This window comes from Balaenoptera borealis, assembly GCF_965194805.1.
Source record: "Balaenoptera borealis genome assembly, chromosome: 7".
In the NCBI taxonomy this organism is placed as follows: Eukaryota; Metazoa; Chordata; class Mammalia; order Artiodactyla; family Balaenopteridae; genus Balaenoptera; species Balaenoptera borealis.
In genome coordinates this window covers 53942265-53957631 of record NC_138864.1, presented here as the reverse complement: position 1 = coordinate 53957631, position 15367 = coordinate 53942265, and the positions used below count along the sequence as shown (strand labels likewise).

Sequence of the window (15367 nt, the reverse complement as noted above, 5' to 3'; positions counted from 1 at the left end):
TTCGAGCCCTGGTCCGGGAAGATCCCACATGCCGCGGAGCAACTAAGCCCGTGCACCACAACTACTGAGCCTGTGCTCTAAAGCCTGCGCACCACAACTACTGAGCCCACGTGCCACAACTACCGAAGCCCACGAGCCTAGAGCCTGTGCTCCACAACAAGAGAAGCCACCGCAATGAGAAGCCCACGCACTGCAACGAAGAGTAGCCCCACTTGCTGCAACTACAGAAAGCCCGTGTGCAGCAACGAAGACCCAACGTGGCCAAAAATAAATGAATAAATAATTAGTTAATTTAAAAAAGAATGATTCCAGTAATTCTGAAACCCAAGTATGTTTAAACTCGAGCTCATAGTTACACAAAAACTCACTGATTTAAAAACAAAAACAACTCACTGGTTACCCTTGTAGGATGCCAAGGCACCCAATATTTATAAGGTAGTAAATAAGTGGAAAGAATCAAGTATTTTTCCTATCTCTCCTACACAAACTGTACTTCAGTAGAGTACTTCAATAGCTAGCAAGGACAAGTTCCTCTTTACAAACGCATTCCAACTAATACATGAAGAAATTGTAGAATTAGAGTATGACCATCCTGCAGCCACACGATGATGAATCTAAGCAATGATCAGTGGCATTTCATAACCCAAAAACAGACATTATGTACCTCCTGATGTAAGAATACATCACCACCTATTACTTTGTCTTGTGCAAACAAACCAAAAGTGAACTTGAGTCTAATCCAAGTCCCACAAGGGTCAGAGGAACATGGTAAGTCACCACACATGGATGTAGTTCAGCAAAGTAAGAATGTGGAACATTCTGCAGAATAAACCAACTTCAACAAATACACTACATAACCCTCTCACAAAAAAAAAAAAAAAAAAAAAAGACGTACCTATTGATTAAATGTCTAGAAAAAGATCTTATTTGGATCCTGACTCAAATAATTTTTTTAAAAAAGATAATCAAGGAAATGATTAGATTTGATATGTGAGAGTTACTATTCATTTAATACATGTATTTTTTAAAGAGACTGTTATGGGTTGAACTGTGTCTTCCCCAAAATTCATAGGACGGAGTCTTAATTCCTAGTACCACAGCTCGACTGTATCTGGAGACAGGGTCTTTACAGAAGTAGTCAAGGTCATTAGGGTGGTCCCTAATCCAGTAGAGCCGGTGTCCTTATAAAAAAGAGAAATTTGGACACAGACACACACAGCAACAACACCACGTGAAGGGTGGATTTACACTGTCGCAAACCGAGGAACTACCTGAAGAGAGAGAGGCCTCAAACAAATCCTTCTCTCACAGCCCTCAGCAGGAACCAAATGTGCTGACATCTTGATATCAGACTTCTAGCCTCCAGAACTGTGAGATAAAGTTTGTTGTTTAAGCCACCCAGTTTGTGGTGTTTTGTTCAGCAGCCCTAGCAAACTAATTTGGAGACATTTAACTTTTAGAGATGCATTCAGTATTTACTGAATTAAGTGATGCGATGTCTAGGATGTATTTTATGTACAACAGTCTGGGAAAGGATGAAGAGGTTAGAGTTATTAAAAAAAAAAAAAGAGACTGGCTATATATTGATAATGGTTGAAACTGAGTGTCGTTATATTAGCCTTTCTTTTTGTTTATGTTTGATATTTTTCATAATAAAAAGCTTAAATAAAGGGCATGGAGATCTTTGAGGTGACCATCCCAGAAGAACTATGAAGCACAGGACACAAGTCCAGGCATTGAGTACAAGGGCGTGGTAAACACGGGGAGAGAGCAGATAAGGACCAGAAATGCGTGCCTCGTACAACCACTCATCTAGGGGTCACAGGGAAACACTGGTATTCCCCAAACACCTTACACCAGCTCATCTCTCACGAGGCAAAGCCTGGCCCATCCCAGAGCGACGATGCATGAAGAACTCTACCGTCCTCGGTTCTCTAAATGGAACAGTTAACCAATAACTTCCCCAAATAATCTGTCCAAGCCCATTCATCACTCATAACCACATATTTCCTCCAGACCTAGGGAGGATCCAGTTTCTACTGGGTTCACTGTCCAGCCTTCAGGGGCGTGGTGAAAGCAAATAAATGATGATAATTTTAAGAAATAGAAACTTACCTTTCAGGGGAAGTGTTCTGTTTGAGTAACCTGATTAAGAGCAGAAACTCTACCACTTTCCAGCTGCATGACCCTGGGCAAGTTACTTCACCTCTCTGACCTCAGCTGCCTCATCTGTAAAATGGGGACATGGGACTGTGGTGAAGATTAAAACAAGTTAATTCAGCACCCGGCACATTAGTGCTCAGTAAGAGTCAGCTATTTATTGGCCAGTGCTCAGAGTCAGGCCATGGAGAAGAAAGATCACCTATCAGCGTCAACGGTCTCATACTTGTTGTATAAGTTCCTTCAAAATTACTTGATAGGGCTTCTCTGGTGGCGCAGTGGTTGAGAATCTGCCTGCCAATGCAGGGGACATGGGTTCGAGCCCTGGTATGGGAAGATCCCACATGCCGCGGAGCAACTAGGCCCGTGAGCCACAACTACTGAGCCTGCGCATCTGGAGCCTGTGCTCCGCCAACAAGAGAGGCCGCGACAGGGAAAGGCCTGCGCACCGCGATGAAGAGTGGCCCCCGCTCGCCACAACTAGGGAAAGCCCTCACACAGAAACGAAGACCCAACACAGCCAAAAATATATAAATAAATAAATAAATTTATTAAAAAAAAAAATTACTTGATCGAGATCAACTACTTCTAACAACTGTTCATACTCAAATTCACTGAAGCCATGGTGATTTTCAAACCAGTCCAACAAAACCTCTTCTTTCGGATTCCTGGACCCAATTCCAAAGTGTGGAGGGGGGCAGTTCCCACACCACCAATAAACAACTCTCAGGTACTAGATGCGCGTCCTACAATTCAACTGATTTCTGACACTATCTACCTGGAGATAGAATCTGATTCCACAGGTTAAGGGTTCAGTCCTGTAAGACTGCCCTCCACCCTTCAGAAGCCAACTGCAAGCCCAGGTTGTCACTTGTACTTCAGACCAAACAACTATAGACAGGAGGTTCCAACAACCCCTCCTTGGGTTTGATTAATTTCCTAGAGCAGCTTAAATAGCTCACAGAAACATTTTACTTACTGGATCACCAGGATATAGTTTAGGAACAGCCGGATGGAAGAGGTGCCCAGGGCAAGGTGTGAGGGAAGGGTGTGCAGCTTCCATGCTCTCTCCAGCGCACCATTCAAATCCCCACACTTCACCACTTTCCCCACATGTTCACCAACTAGGAAGCTCTCTGAACCCAGTCCTTTGGGGTTTTTATGAGGCTTCATTACATAGGTATGATCAATTAATCATTCGCATTGGCAACTAATTCAACCTCCAGCCCCCTCTCCCCTCCCCGGAGGTGGAGGTGGGTGACAGCACACTGTGACTCAAAGTTCTAACCCTCTAATCACCTGGTCAGTGGCTCTCACCCTTAGGTGGTTTCCAAAAGTCGTATCATTAACGTAACGAATTCATCACTCTTCATCACTCTCACCACTTACGAAATTCCAAGGGTTTTAAGGAGCTCTGGGTCAGAAGCGGACCAAGAGCAAATACATATTTTTATTATAAACCACAATATCACACCTGCACCCAAGGGATTCCCTGGGGGCCAAAGAGGGAACCAGCAGGCAAGGTTCTGTGCCACCTTTGAATAACTCTAACTTTATCTATATTCACATACCAGGTTTCTGCCATACCATCTCCTCCGAAGAAAAGAGAGAACTTTGAAAATCACCAACCCAGAACAGTGTTTTTCTGCTACTACATTACAACTCCAAGATGTCTGCTGCAAAAGGCAACCTTTAAGGGACTTCCCTGGTGACGCAGTGGTTAAGAATCCACCTGCCAATGCAGGGGACACGGGTTCGAGCCCTGGTCCGAGAAGATCCCATGCGCCGCGGAGCAACTAAGCCCATGTGCCACAACTACTGAGCCCGCGTGCCTAGAGCCCGTGCTCTGCAACAAGAGAAGCCACCGAAACGAGAAGCTCGTGCACCACAACGAAAAGTAGCCCCTGCTCGCCACAATTAGAGAAAGCCCACACTCAGCAGCGAAGACCCAATGCAGCCAAAAATAAATAAATTAAATTAAATTAAAAAAAAAATAAGTACCAGCCTCATCTCACAAGGTGTCCTATTACGGTGTATTTTTCATTACAGTCTGAAACACAGGCATCTCTCTAAAGCTTTAGCCCTTCCGCCAGAGAGTGGATGTGACTCGCTTGAGTGTAATTTACAGGGAAGTTCAGCCTCATCCCACTACATCTTACCACTCATGCCACACTCCCCACCCCCAAACTTCAGAGAAAAAACTTCATCATGAAAGAAGCCAAGGCTTTCTAACATTCCTTATGCCCTAGAAGTCAACTTTCTCCAAACTGGTTTCTAGGGGGTGGGTTCAAACTAACAAGCCAAAGTGTTTCAATAAAGAAAGTGTTCTGTTAGGGCAATCCTATGGCCCAACAGAAAAAGCCCTTTAAGATTTCCTACAAGATGTACTTACTTCCAAAAATTGCCTCAAGCTTACACAGAACAACCAAAAAGAACTTTGAAAGAGAAATCATTAAGATAACTCTGCTGAGAAAAAAAAGCAAAGCATATTTTACATTGCGATGTTCAACTTGTAGTTTTGGGCTTTCATTTTCAGCATACTGGTTACTTGCTTTCCATGTCAAGAACCAGAGACCAACCCCCTGGTATGTCAGAAGCCTGGATGCAATTTGAGGATGCTTTAGTTATGAAGAGCCCCCCTTTACTCCCCTATGTTGAGGCCAGGAGACAGCTTCCACTTCCTTTATTCAATCACACCAGACAACACATGTGGCAGAAAAATGGATCTTACAGTGTGGAAACCTCTTCAGAGTTTCTTCCCAAGATATTCATCTTCTCACCTCAACTAAGTCCAGGAAAAATCTGATATCCAGGCCAACATACATTCTGCATTTTCCAGCAAGTTGTAATTTTAAATTATGCATTCCCCATAAGTATTTGTCAGATCATATATTCAAAACTTTGCCTCAGAAAATACAGTCACTCCAGGCATGGGCAGTCAGGGCTTTATGATGCAAACCACTAACTCAGTAGCTCAGTCTGTTTTGCCAGACACTAACCTCTGAGGAAGCATCATTCTACTTTCAATACCTGACCCCCAAATGAGAACCTAACTTGCCCTTTACTCTAGACCCTTCATTTACATAATTAATGGGTGTTACATTTCCCTTCCGGGAGGGTATTCACTTTTAACATTCTATGAGTACTAATAACTTTGATTGGAGAGCAGTATTAAGATGATGAGATTAGGAAAAACTCTCTTTGAGAAGTCCTTTCCTAAGGCCTTGGCAATTTATTTTTTAAATGAAGAAAGACACCCCTTAAATTCAGAAAATGGGGCCAATTTAAGACACTGAGTAAGGCAAAAGAAAAAGGATTCTTCTCAAAGGTGTTTAAAGTCAAGTGTTCTGGGGCTCTATCCCTTCCTCACCTCTTTGTCATTTGCCCAGGGTGTTCCCTCAAACCCTTATCACACACGTTTACATCCCTTAGGGCATCTGAGGATCCAGATCTGTCCAACATCAGGACTATTTATAGAGGAGCCCTTCCAGTTCTGGTCACACCACAGATCTATTCTTCAAGTACCTCAGGCAAGAGGGTTGGAGGGGGAGAAGAAACAATTTCTTCTATTTCCCTTCTACATTCCACCTATTTGGGGGAAAAAACAAACCTACCTAATTCTCCAGCAGCAGGTCCTTCCAAAAGTTAGTTTCCCCATATCTTTATCTGCCAAAACACTTAAGCAGTGAAACATTTAGCCAGTCCAGAACACTTGAGTGCACTTTACCATCAACCAAAACTAATTGACTAGAAATCATTTAAGCCCCACATGACACACAAAGCATGCATGATGTGGTATTCCAGGAACTTGAGAGGAATCCCCGTGTGTCATTCAGCAGGATCTAGTGGTAAAAAGGTAATGTAAATAAAATAAAGTATCACAGTGGTATAAAGATAATCAACAATCCAGTTACAGACCTTATAAAACGCCTTATAGCACTGTTATCTCATGGTGTTTCTGCCATGGTCCCAGATTCTGTCATTTCTTTGATGACCTCACAGAAAATGGCTTAGAAGAGGGCTGGCAGAACAGGGGAGGAATTTTCACTTCTGGGATAGAACTTCGACTGGAAATTAAGCTCTCAATGCCAAATACACCTTCCAACTCCGTGATGCTGGGGCTGGGACTCTGCCCTATTATCGCACCTTTGCCAGCTGTTCCCTGGTGGTTTCTGCTGACAGAATGCACAAGAGGGGGACTGGAGAGCAGGAGCGGAGATGACACATGTTCCTTCCCATTTATCAGCTGTTCGTATCAGCGTCATCCTAACAGCCATGGGTTTCGGACTCTAGCTGCTCTGGGCATTCCCAGAACCAGCTTCATCACTTCCCTTCTTCCCCCATCCCAGGCACCAGCCACAGCCAGGAAGCATCCGTTGCTCACTCTCAGCTACTCAGAGCCCTCCCTTCAAGCTTCTAGGATCTGATAACCTCACCCTGTTCCACTGACCCCTTTCCTCCCCACTCAGCCTCAGGGTGGGAGCTGCTATAGTCACTATCTGTGGATTCCGTCTTTGCCGATTCAGCCCTCTAGCACCTGTGTAGTTCTCCACATTTAAATTCCCCCTGGTATAATACCTGTTTTTTTGTGTGTGCTATAGGCTGCATCTGAGTTAAGCACAAGAACTTTAAGTTGGGAGGAAATGAATTTGTTGTTCATATCATAGCTAAAATGTAGGGTGCACGTATACGTACCAAGCATTTTTTAAGGGCTTGCGCATGCATAATCCTACTAAAGCCCATAGCAACCCAAGCAAGTGGCTATTATCATCCCCATGTTAGAAAGGAGGAAAATGAGGCTTCAAGAATTTTAAAAACTGGTTCAGAGATCACATATCTAGTAAGCAGTGGAGCTGGGATGTAATTCCAAGTCTGACACCAAAAGCCTCCTGCAAAAAACTCTAAGGCTTTTCTAGATACTCCATGCTGCTCCTAAGGACTGTTTACATAGTTCACAAATAACTTAGTGCAGGTGTATGCTTGCTTTTTTGTTATCCTCATAGGTCTTATTCTGTAACAGTCCCCTTCCCTTTTAATATGCCATCACTTTACTAAACAATGTCATTTGTCCTGTGGAATGTCCCATACTCTGGAATTGGCTAGGTGTTTCTTCATGGCATCATTTCATTTGTGCCTCTACCTTCTATACTTCTTATAAACTCAAAGTCAGATTGAAATTGAATCCAGTCAAACCTCTATTTTTTTTTGACAAGAATATTTCATCTACGTTGCTATGTATTTCCTATTGCGTCAAATCAGGAGGCACGTAATGTCTGGTCAGTACATTTTCAGTGATTCTAAGATTAATTAGTGGATTCAAAGTCTAATTTTTCCATTATAAAGGGAGTCCAGACATATAATTGCAAAATTATCACCTTCTGTAAGGCTTTGGCACGAGACAACCAGCAGGCTCAGTGTATACAAATAAAATGTTACACAAAGTGACTCCTCAAAAAGGAAATAACAGATGGTGGTCATTCAAGTCTTCAAGGAAAGGAAATATCCAAATAGTTCATCCTACTCCTAACAAGCCCTCAATAGTTTTTGTTAATCAGTATTTCAAACCATCCTTTAAATTGTAAAGGGGTCAAAGGTCAAGAGTTTCAAAGTCTAGTTCCACGCTTCTTTAAATTCACTATCTGTTCTTGCTTAATTCTTTGAACCCTGTGGGCCCGTATTTGCCCATTTGAAAATGGAGATAATGTCACCAACTTCACCTTACCTCAAAGGACTCTGGGGGAGGGTAAAATGAAATTAAAAAAAAAAATTAGATGTGGCGAATAAAGACTTATTCTCATAGATTAAATTTTACCCAGAATAAGGAAGAATGCAATGAACTAAAATCTTGAGAAGCCACCAAAACTAGAATCAACAATGCTCAAGAAGCCACTGCAATCTAAATTTGAAGAGATACTATGAATGAATTATAAGGAAACTACCACTTGCCTATAGCTGATATGCTAGTACACTAATAATTCACTTACTTAAAATTGGCTGCCACCATTTGACTCTTTCATTGAAAGCTACATCACACTAGATACAGTTCCCAAATAGAAAATCATATTTAACATAGCCCATGTTAAAATGAAGGGATTAATTAACATGCACACACTACTATAAATAAATAACAAGGACCTACTGTAGAGCACAGGGAATTATATTCAATATCTTGTAATAACCCATAATGGAAAAGAATCTGAAAAAGAATATATGTATATATTGGGTTGGCCAAAAAATTCATTCAGGTTTTCTCCTAAGAGGTTATGGAAAAACCAGAATGAACTTTTTGGCCAACCCAATATATATGTGTATATATATGTATATAAAATTGAATCACTTTGCTGTACACCTGAAACTAACACAACATTGTAAATCAACTATACTCCAATTAAAAAAAAAAACATAAATAAAAAAGGGGATTAAACCAGTAATCTTGATACCATGACACTTGATTCAGGGACTCATCCTCCAAGATACTGAATTTCCTAAACAAATGTGAAACTAAAACAAGAAAATGCATTGTTTAATCTAATGTCACTGTTTCTATCTACAAAAGTATACCTTTTATACATTATATAACTTGAAAAATATTCAACAGAGACCAAAGAACCAAGTCCTGCAAAGATTAAATTCAATAACATTGTTCTGAAAATAAATGTGCTGTAAAATATTCTGAGCATAAGTGATTTGTTACCAACTGGGACCTTGGAGAATCAGACCTCAGGCCAGCTTTCCTAAACTCACCACCAAAGAAACCTTTTAACCTTTCTTTGCATTTTGATGAAGGTTCTGGTTTAGCGACTCTTCAAATGTCATTTCAGAACACTAATGTGAAACACACAAAGCTAGTTACTCTTGATTTTTATATTAAAAATACATAAAAGCTGAGCAGTTCTCCCTGCATCACCTTCTCCAAACTAGCTTTTAAGAATTTTCAGGTCCATCATCTGGAAGAGTCAACAGACATTTCCTTTTATCTTTTCAACTACTGGGGTCTCAAATTCTCACCATGACATCATCAACATGGTTTGGAAATTGCTGACACAGGCTATTCAATTGTGCTAAAAGGTTTGTGTTTAAATACAATTACTACAGTGCCACCATGTGAGCAAAAGAAAGCATAGTAACATTTTAAAATAAAGCATAAATAGCAGTATTTGCTCTCTAAAAAATTGCCAAGGAGGGAACTTCATATTTAAATACAATTAGCAAAACTCATCAGAAAGATCTCAAACAAGATTCTGTGGGATGTGATTGAATGAGCAAGTTTACCCAGTTACCCCAGAACTTATTTCAACTTTAAGTATCTCAAAGAGCAGATTGTTTTCAAAGATATAGTATACTCTTACAAAGAAAAGCCCAATGCAAGACACAGACCATAAAAGAGAAGAACCATGTGTGTTCTAGCACATCCAAGAGCTGGAAGGAGAAAAACCTTCGGAAAAACTACCAATAGGCTTAGATACTAAAATCTTAGTTTTAAATATAGAAATTCTTACCTCCCACTGTAAATGAGGCGGGATATTTCGTATCTGAAGTTTCCGAATCCTGCAGAAGAATTAAAATGTTTTTTAAAAGAAAAAAAAAAAAAAGTAAAAGCAGAAGATATTAATAGCCAACATGGATGCTTAGAAACTACTTAAAATACTTTATATTAATTACAAACTAATATATAATAAGAAAAGGCAGCCCAAGAAGGAAAAAGGAGAGAGAAGTTATCACAATATGCATACTGAGACCATTTGGAAATCTAGCATCATTGGATTGTTATGGCTTATTCTAAAAGCCACTAAAATTGGCAGATACATCGTTTGAAAAACATTTCATCTGATGACTATATTCTAAGTTCAAACCCTTTAGCCTCGAAGTAAGCATCCCAGAACACAAACAAAGCCTTAGTCCAGATGTTCTTAATCTGAGATCACAGCCAAGGGGTCCATGGACAGAATTCAAGGAACTTGGATAGGAGGGGTGGGGTATGGGGGAAATCACATGTTTATTTTCACTATCCCCTAACTGAAATTTAGCACCACCTTCAATTATGGATGTTGGCATCAAACAACAGTAGAATTATATGACTTGTACTTTTGACATTAAAATAAATCAGATATTTTCATATCACTTACGTTGTTGCAGATCTTTAAATATCATGTATAATCACTACTGTGAAAGCTAGCTGCGTTGCTAGAACTTTTCCTTATTATGTTAAGAAACACATGCTACTACGAGCTTTAACATTATTCTAACTGTATTTCAAAATAATTTCCTTTATAATCCCATGTGTTTTATTTTATGCACTTAAAAATACCTTAAGAGGTCCATACTTTTCAGGCTGCCAAAGGAGTCCATGGCACAAAAAACATTAAAAATCCCCTACCTTAGTTCGAATGCCTACACATATACCTATACATATGCTATGTATATAAAACACAATATGTATTTTATATAATAATAAAATCTATTATAATATACATCCCTCTTCTTCTACCCCCTCCTCAATACTATCAGAGGGAGAGAGCAGAAGAAGAAAGGGAGGGTAGAAGGAAGGAAGGAAGGAACATGAATTATGTGAGACCGTACTAGGGATACCACATACCAGTCACACTCTTAGAGGGAAAGGAATTTACAGTCAACTAGCTATTTTAAAAAAAAAGAGAGACCAGCAATTGGGCATGACATCTCAAGTGAAATAATTTTTTAACTTCTAGATCTATAGTTAATTTCCTTTTCTGGGTCAAACGATCCACTTTTAAGTACCACAGCAAAACACCAGCTGGGACTACATTCACAGCCTACTCCTTTGTCTCCTCCCATTCACCCCAAAGCTTAAGAACAAATAAATGCCACAGACACTGCCTATCCCTTATGGAACTCTAAAGAACATGTAGATTAACAAACTCAGGTACATCCTGTTTATAATGATAAAACAGATGATGAAGGAAAAATCATTTTTACATTATTTTTATGAGACAGTGAAACAAAGCACAATCACCAAGGGCAATATATCAAAGAGATAGTGACAGAATGCCAATTTAATAAAAAATTTTCAAACACCACATAGTCTTAGAATTTACACATGTTATTCTGGGATTTGTTTCAAAAATAACTCATGTGCTAAAAAAAAAAAACTCATGTGCTAATAATTGTTAAAGCTGCAGGATGTGTACTGTATCTCTGCTTTTGTGTAAGTTTTATATTTTTCTATAAAAGCCTTAAAAAATGTACCCTAATAAAAACATTCCTAAAACATAGACTTCAAATCTGCCATGTATTGCTTTAGCTAGCAGAAAAGTTACTCACACTGTGTAAATACTTACCCTGGGTAACCAAGTAAGTAAGAATTATTTACTATACATTCCAAGTACTAATCTGTCTTAATCAAGCATCTGACACAGTAATAAATTACAGCACAATGTTAAGAAACTAAGTATTCATCTCTACTGGACTCATTTTTCTGGGTATATATATTACCAAAAAATTTTCCCAAAAGCACACACAGAAGTGTACATAGAGAGTTATGGTCACCTAGCAGGTAATTATTCATTATTAAAACAACAAATACCTACTTCACAGGGTTCCCAAGAACTTCTTTAAATAGGATACTATTTTTTGCACATTAGAAGTAATCCATTAGGCATGTTTTCCCCACACGTTCTTCAAAATGTACATCCGATACCCATTTACTTATTAGAAGTTACTCCAGAATAATTATTTCCCTTAAATGGCTGTCCCTTTTCCATTACCTGATTCTCTCGTGTTTCATTTTAGACAAATAGCAGGATTATTTTCATACAGTTAGTGTTTTGACATCTAGCAGTGTTCTTTCCCACTTACCCAGTAACTAATCTTAAACTCTGCAGTTTCACCTCTAGCTCCTCACCCCATGGTCCACTCATCACTACAAGAGCCAAAAGGCCCAGCATTAAAAAAGTCCAAGCAAAGGCATGAATTCTCATCTAGTACATAAACACAAACCTCTGACCCGGAAGGTACTTGAGAAAAACGACCCCACTCAGCTGTACTAATCAAGTTGGCTATACACAGTTAAAACTCTAACACCTGGACTTCCCTGATGGCGCAGCAGTTAAGAATCTGCCTGCCAATGCAGGGGACACGGGTTTGATCCTTGGTCCAGGAAGATCTCACATGCCTCGGAGCAACTAAGCCCATGCACCACAACTCTGAAGCCCGAGCCCCTAGAGCCCTTCTTCCGCAACAAGAGAAGCCACCGCAATGAGAAGCCCGCGCACTGCAATGAAGAGTAGCCCCTGCTCGCCACAACTAGAGAAAGCCCGCATGCAGCAACGAAGACCCAACACAGCCAAAAATAAATTAATTAATTAAAAAAAAACACTATCACCTGTTTTCTTAGTGCCCATCTCCCATCTGAGCTTTTAGAAATAGGTTATATTTGGGTTTGATGCTAAATACTTAGGAGTCAAGAAAACGGATACTGTTTTCCAGTTTGATTACCCACTCATTAGAGTTCAATTTAACTATCAGCAAAGTAAGTTGTGTTTCACCTCCTCCTAAAACACACTTAGGTAGTAACAAGGATTTGTTACGTAGTAACAAAGTAACAAGGATCACACCCTGTAACAGCAGGGACTCGTTAGGCTGTCTTGTTCACTGTTGCATTCAGAGTCTGGAACAGTGTTTGGCACCTGAGAAGCACTCAATTGATAGTTAAATTAACATTTGTTATAACATAGAGGGGGGGAAAAAAAACACAAGACTCATGGATCCATCATCCAGAAACTAACATGATTTTATTACAGCTCATGGGGGAGTGCTAAGAACAATAGCCACACTGAAGTTTGAGAACAAAAACAGGAAAATACCGATTTAATCTCTTGTGCTATTTTAAAACTTCCACACAATCTACTTGTAAGTTAATCATATAGAATTTAAGGGTTTTCCCCCAACAGGGAAAAATGAGGTAAAGTTTAAGCTCTCATTTAACCTTTAAAAAATGCTTACTGTGCTTGAAATAGTTGCAATAAAATTCAGTACTTTTTTTTTTTTTTTTTAATTTATTTATGGCTGTGTTGGGCCTTCGTTTCTGTGCGAGGGCTTCCTCTAGTTGTGGCAAGTGGGGGCCACTCTTCATCGCGGTGCGCGGGCCTCTCACTATCGCGGTCTCTCTTGTTGCGGAGCACAGGCTCCAGACGTGCAGGCTCAGCAATTGTGGCTCACGGGCCTAGTCACTCCACAGCATGTGGGATCTTCCCAGACCAGGGCTCGAACCCGTGTCCCCTGCATTGGCAGGCAGATTCTCAACCACTGCGCCACCAGGGAAGCCCTTTTTTTGGGGGGGGGGCTGCTGCACTGGGTCTTCGTTGCTGTGCACAGGCTTTCTCTAGGTGCGGCGAGAGGGGGTTACTCTTCCTTGCGGTGCGTGGGCTTCTCATTGCAGTGGCTTCTCTTGTTACGGAGCACGGGCTCTAGGCGCATGGGCTTCAGTAGAAGCAGCACTTGGGCTCAGTAATTGTGGCTTGCGGGCTCAGTAGTTGTGGCTCGTGGGCTTTAGAGCACAGGCTCAGTAGTCATGGCACACCGGCTTAGTTGCTCCGAGGCATGTAGGATCCTTCCAAACCAGGGATTGAACCCGTGTCCCCAGCACTGGCAGGCGGATTCTTAACCACTGTGCCATCAGGGAAGTCCCTCATTATTTATTAAAAGCTGGTTTAATTACAGGATAAAAAGCCAATAAAGCTCATGTAAACTCCTAAGGGCATCTTCAAAAATTTTAGTAATAAATGGAACTGATTTAAATTGATTTTATGGAAGTTTTCAAATTGACACCAAACCAGAAAAATCATATCAATCTCCATATGCCTGTATCAGTTACCAAGTATGATCACCTGATCTTGTTTATCTACACTCACACCTGTACCAACAAGTCCCACTTACATGGCCTGTCATACTACAGTACATCTGTAAATACTGACAAAAGGACCTTTTTTGTTTAAAATTAACTATATCACCATTATTGCTTCTAAAAGTGATTAACAAAAATTCCTTGAGAACAAATACCCACACTCTGTTTATTTCCAATTGCTTAATAACTATCTTTTTACAGTTGGTCTGTTCATATCAAGATCCCAACAATATGCCCACACGTGTAGAGTCAACATCTCTTAGGTCTCTTGGATATAAGAGTTCCCCTTCATTCTGTTTTCCTGCTATTTATTTGGAGGTCCAGGTAATAAATCCTGTGCAATTACTCATTCTGGGTTTTCCCCATTGCATCCTCTTCGTGTCATTTTAAATAATTGTTTGCTATGTTGAATTTGATATACAATGATGTGTAATATCTTTACATTACAAAGCATAAGACATATATGAACCCACCTCACCAAATCAGAACAAGACAATTGAAGCTACCATGCTCTTCCCTCACCCTAATGCCTGCCTCCTAGAAAGTAACCATCACCCCCAATTTTTGTCATTCTCATGCCTTTTATATTAGCATCTTCTTTTAAACGACTCTTTAAGTAGACAAAATACTATTATCTGTCCTTAAAAATGGATAAAAACTTCATACTGAACATCTAGTCAGTTTACATTTCCCCATTTTAAAAAAATATTTTTTTTTTTTAAGTTTGTTTAATCAGTATCAAAAAAGAGCCATACACTGCACATGCTTCAGTATGACTCTAGCCTCATAAGCTACATGTTTCCCTTTCTATCCTTACAACTTATTCAGAGAATAAAAAAATCCCAAACCTGTCATTTGTCTCCTGGTTTCTCACTGCCTGGATTTTGCTACTTACACTCCCATGGTGGTGTTTAATATGATGTTATTCTGACTCCTATAAAAGTGGTAATTAGATCTGAAAATTTGACTTGTTTTTTGCTGTTGTTTAGGGAGAGACAATAAACTATCACGGGGAGGTTTTATACTTCCATGAAAAGATACATTATCCCTGGTTGTCTTCCTGTGATGTTGCAGTCACTAATGATCATTGCCTAAATCCACTGTTTCATAAAGGTTGAAAATGTATTTTCTCATTGTATCATGCCTTCCATATTTTTTTAGTGAATTTATTTGTTTGTTTGTTTATGGCTGCGTTGGGTCTTCGCTGCTGAGCGAGCTTCCTCTAGTTGCAGTGAACGGGGGCTGTTGTTCGTTGCGGTGCGCAGGCTTCTCATTGCTGTGGCTTTTCTTGTTGCGGAGCATGGGCTCTAGGCGTGCAGGCTTCAG

General features: G+C 40.1%; 2 protein-coding genes across 4 annotated transcripts in view; one reads left to right on the top strand and one right to left on the bottom strand.

The window, feature by feature from the left end:
- The window catches only part of MALSU1 (mitochondrial assembly of ribosomal large subunit 1), a 125615-nt gene extending 121438 nt beyond the window's left edge, over positions 1-4177 (top strand). For both annotated transcript variants that reach the window (XR_014246446.1, XM_082398607.1), the window contains one exon: positions 3735-4177. The gene's annotated coding sequence lies outside the window, so the exon portion shown is untranslated. The remainder of the gene's footprint in view (positions 1-3734) is intronic.
- IGF2BP3 (insulin like growth factor 2 mRNA binding protein 3) overlaps positions 1-15367 on the bottom strand; it is a 147487-nt gene that overhangs the window by 96840 nt on the left and 35280 nt on the right. For both annotated transcript variants that reach the window (XM_082398391.1, XM_082398392.1), the window contains exon 3: positions 9660-9708. In XM_082398391.1, the coding sequence (XP_082254517.1) occupies positions 9660-9708 (49 nt within the window). The remainder of the gene's footprint in view (positions 1-9659; positions 9709-15367) is intronic.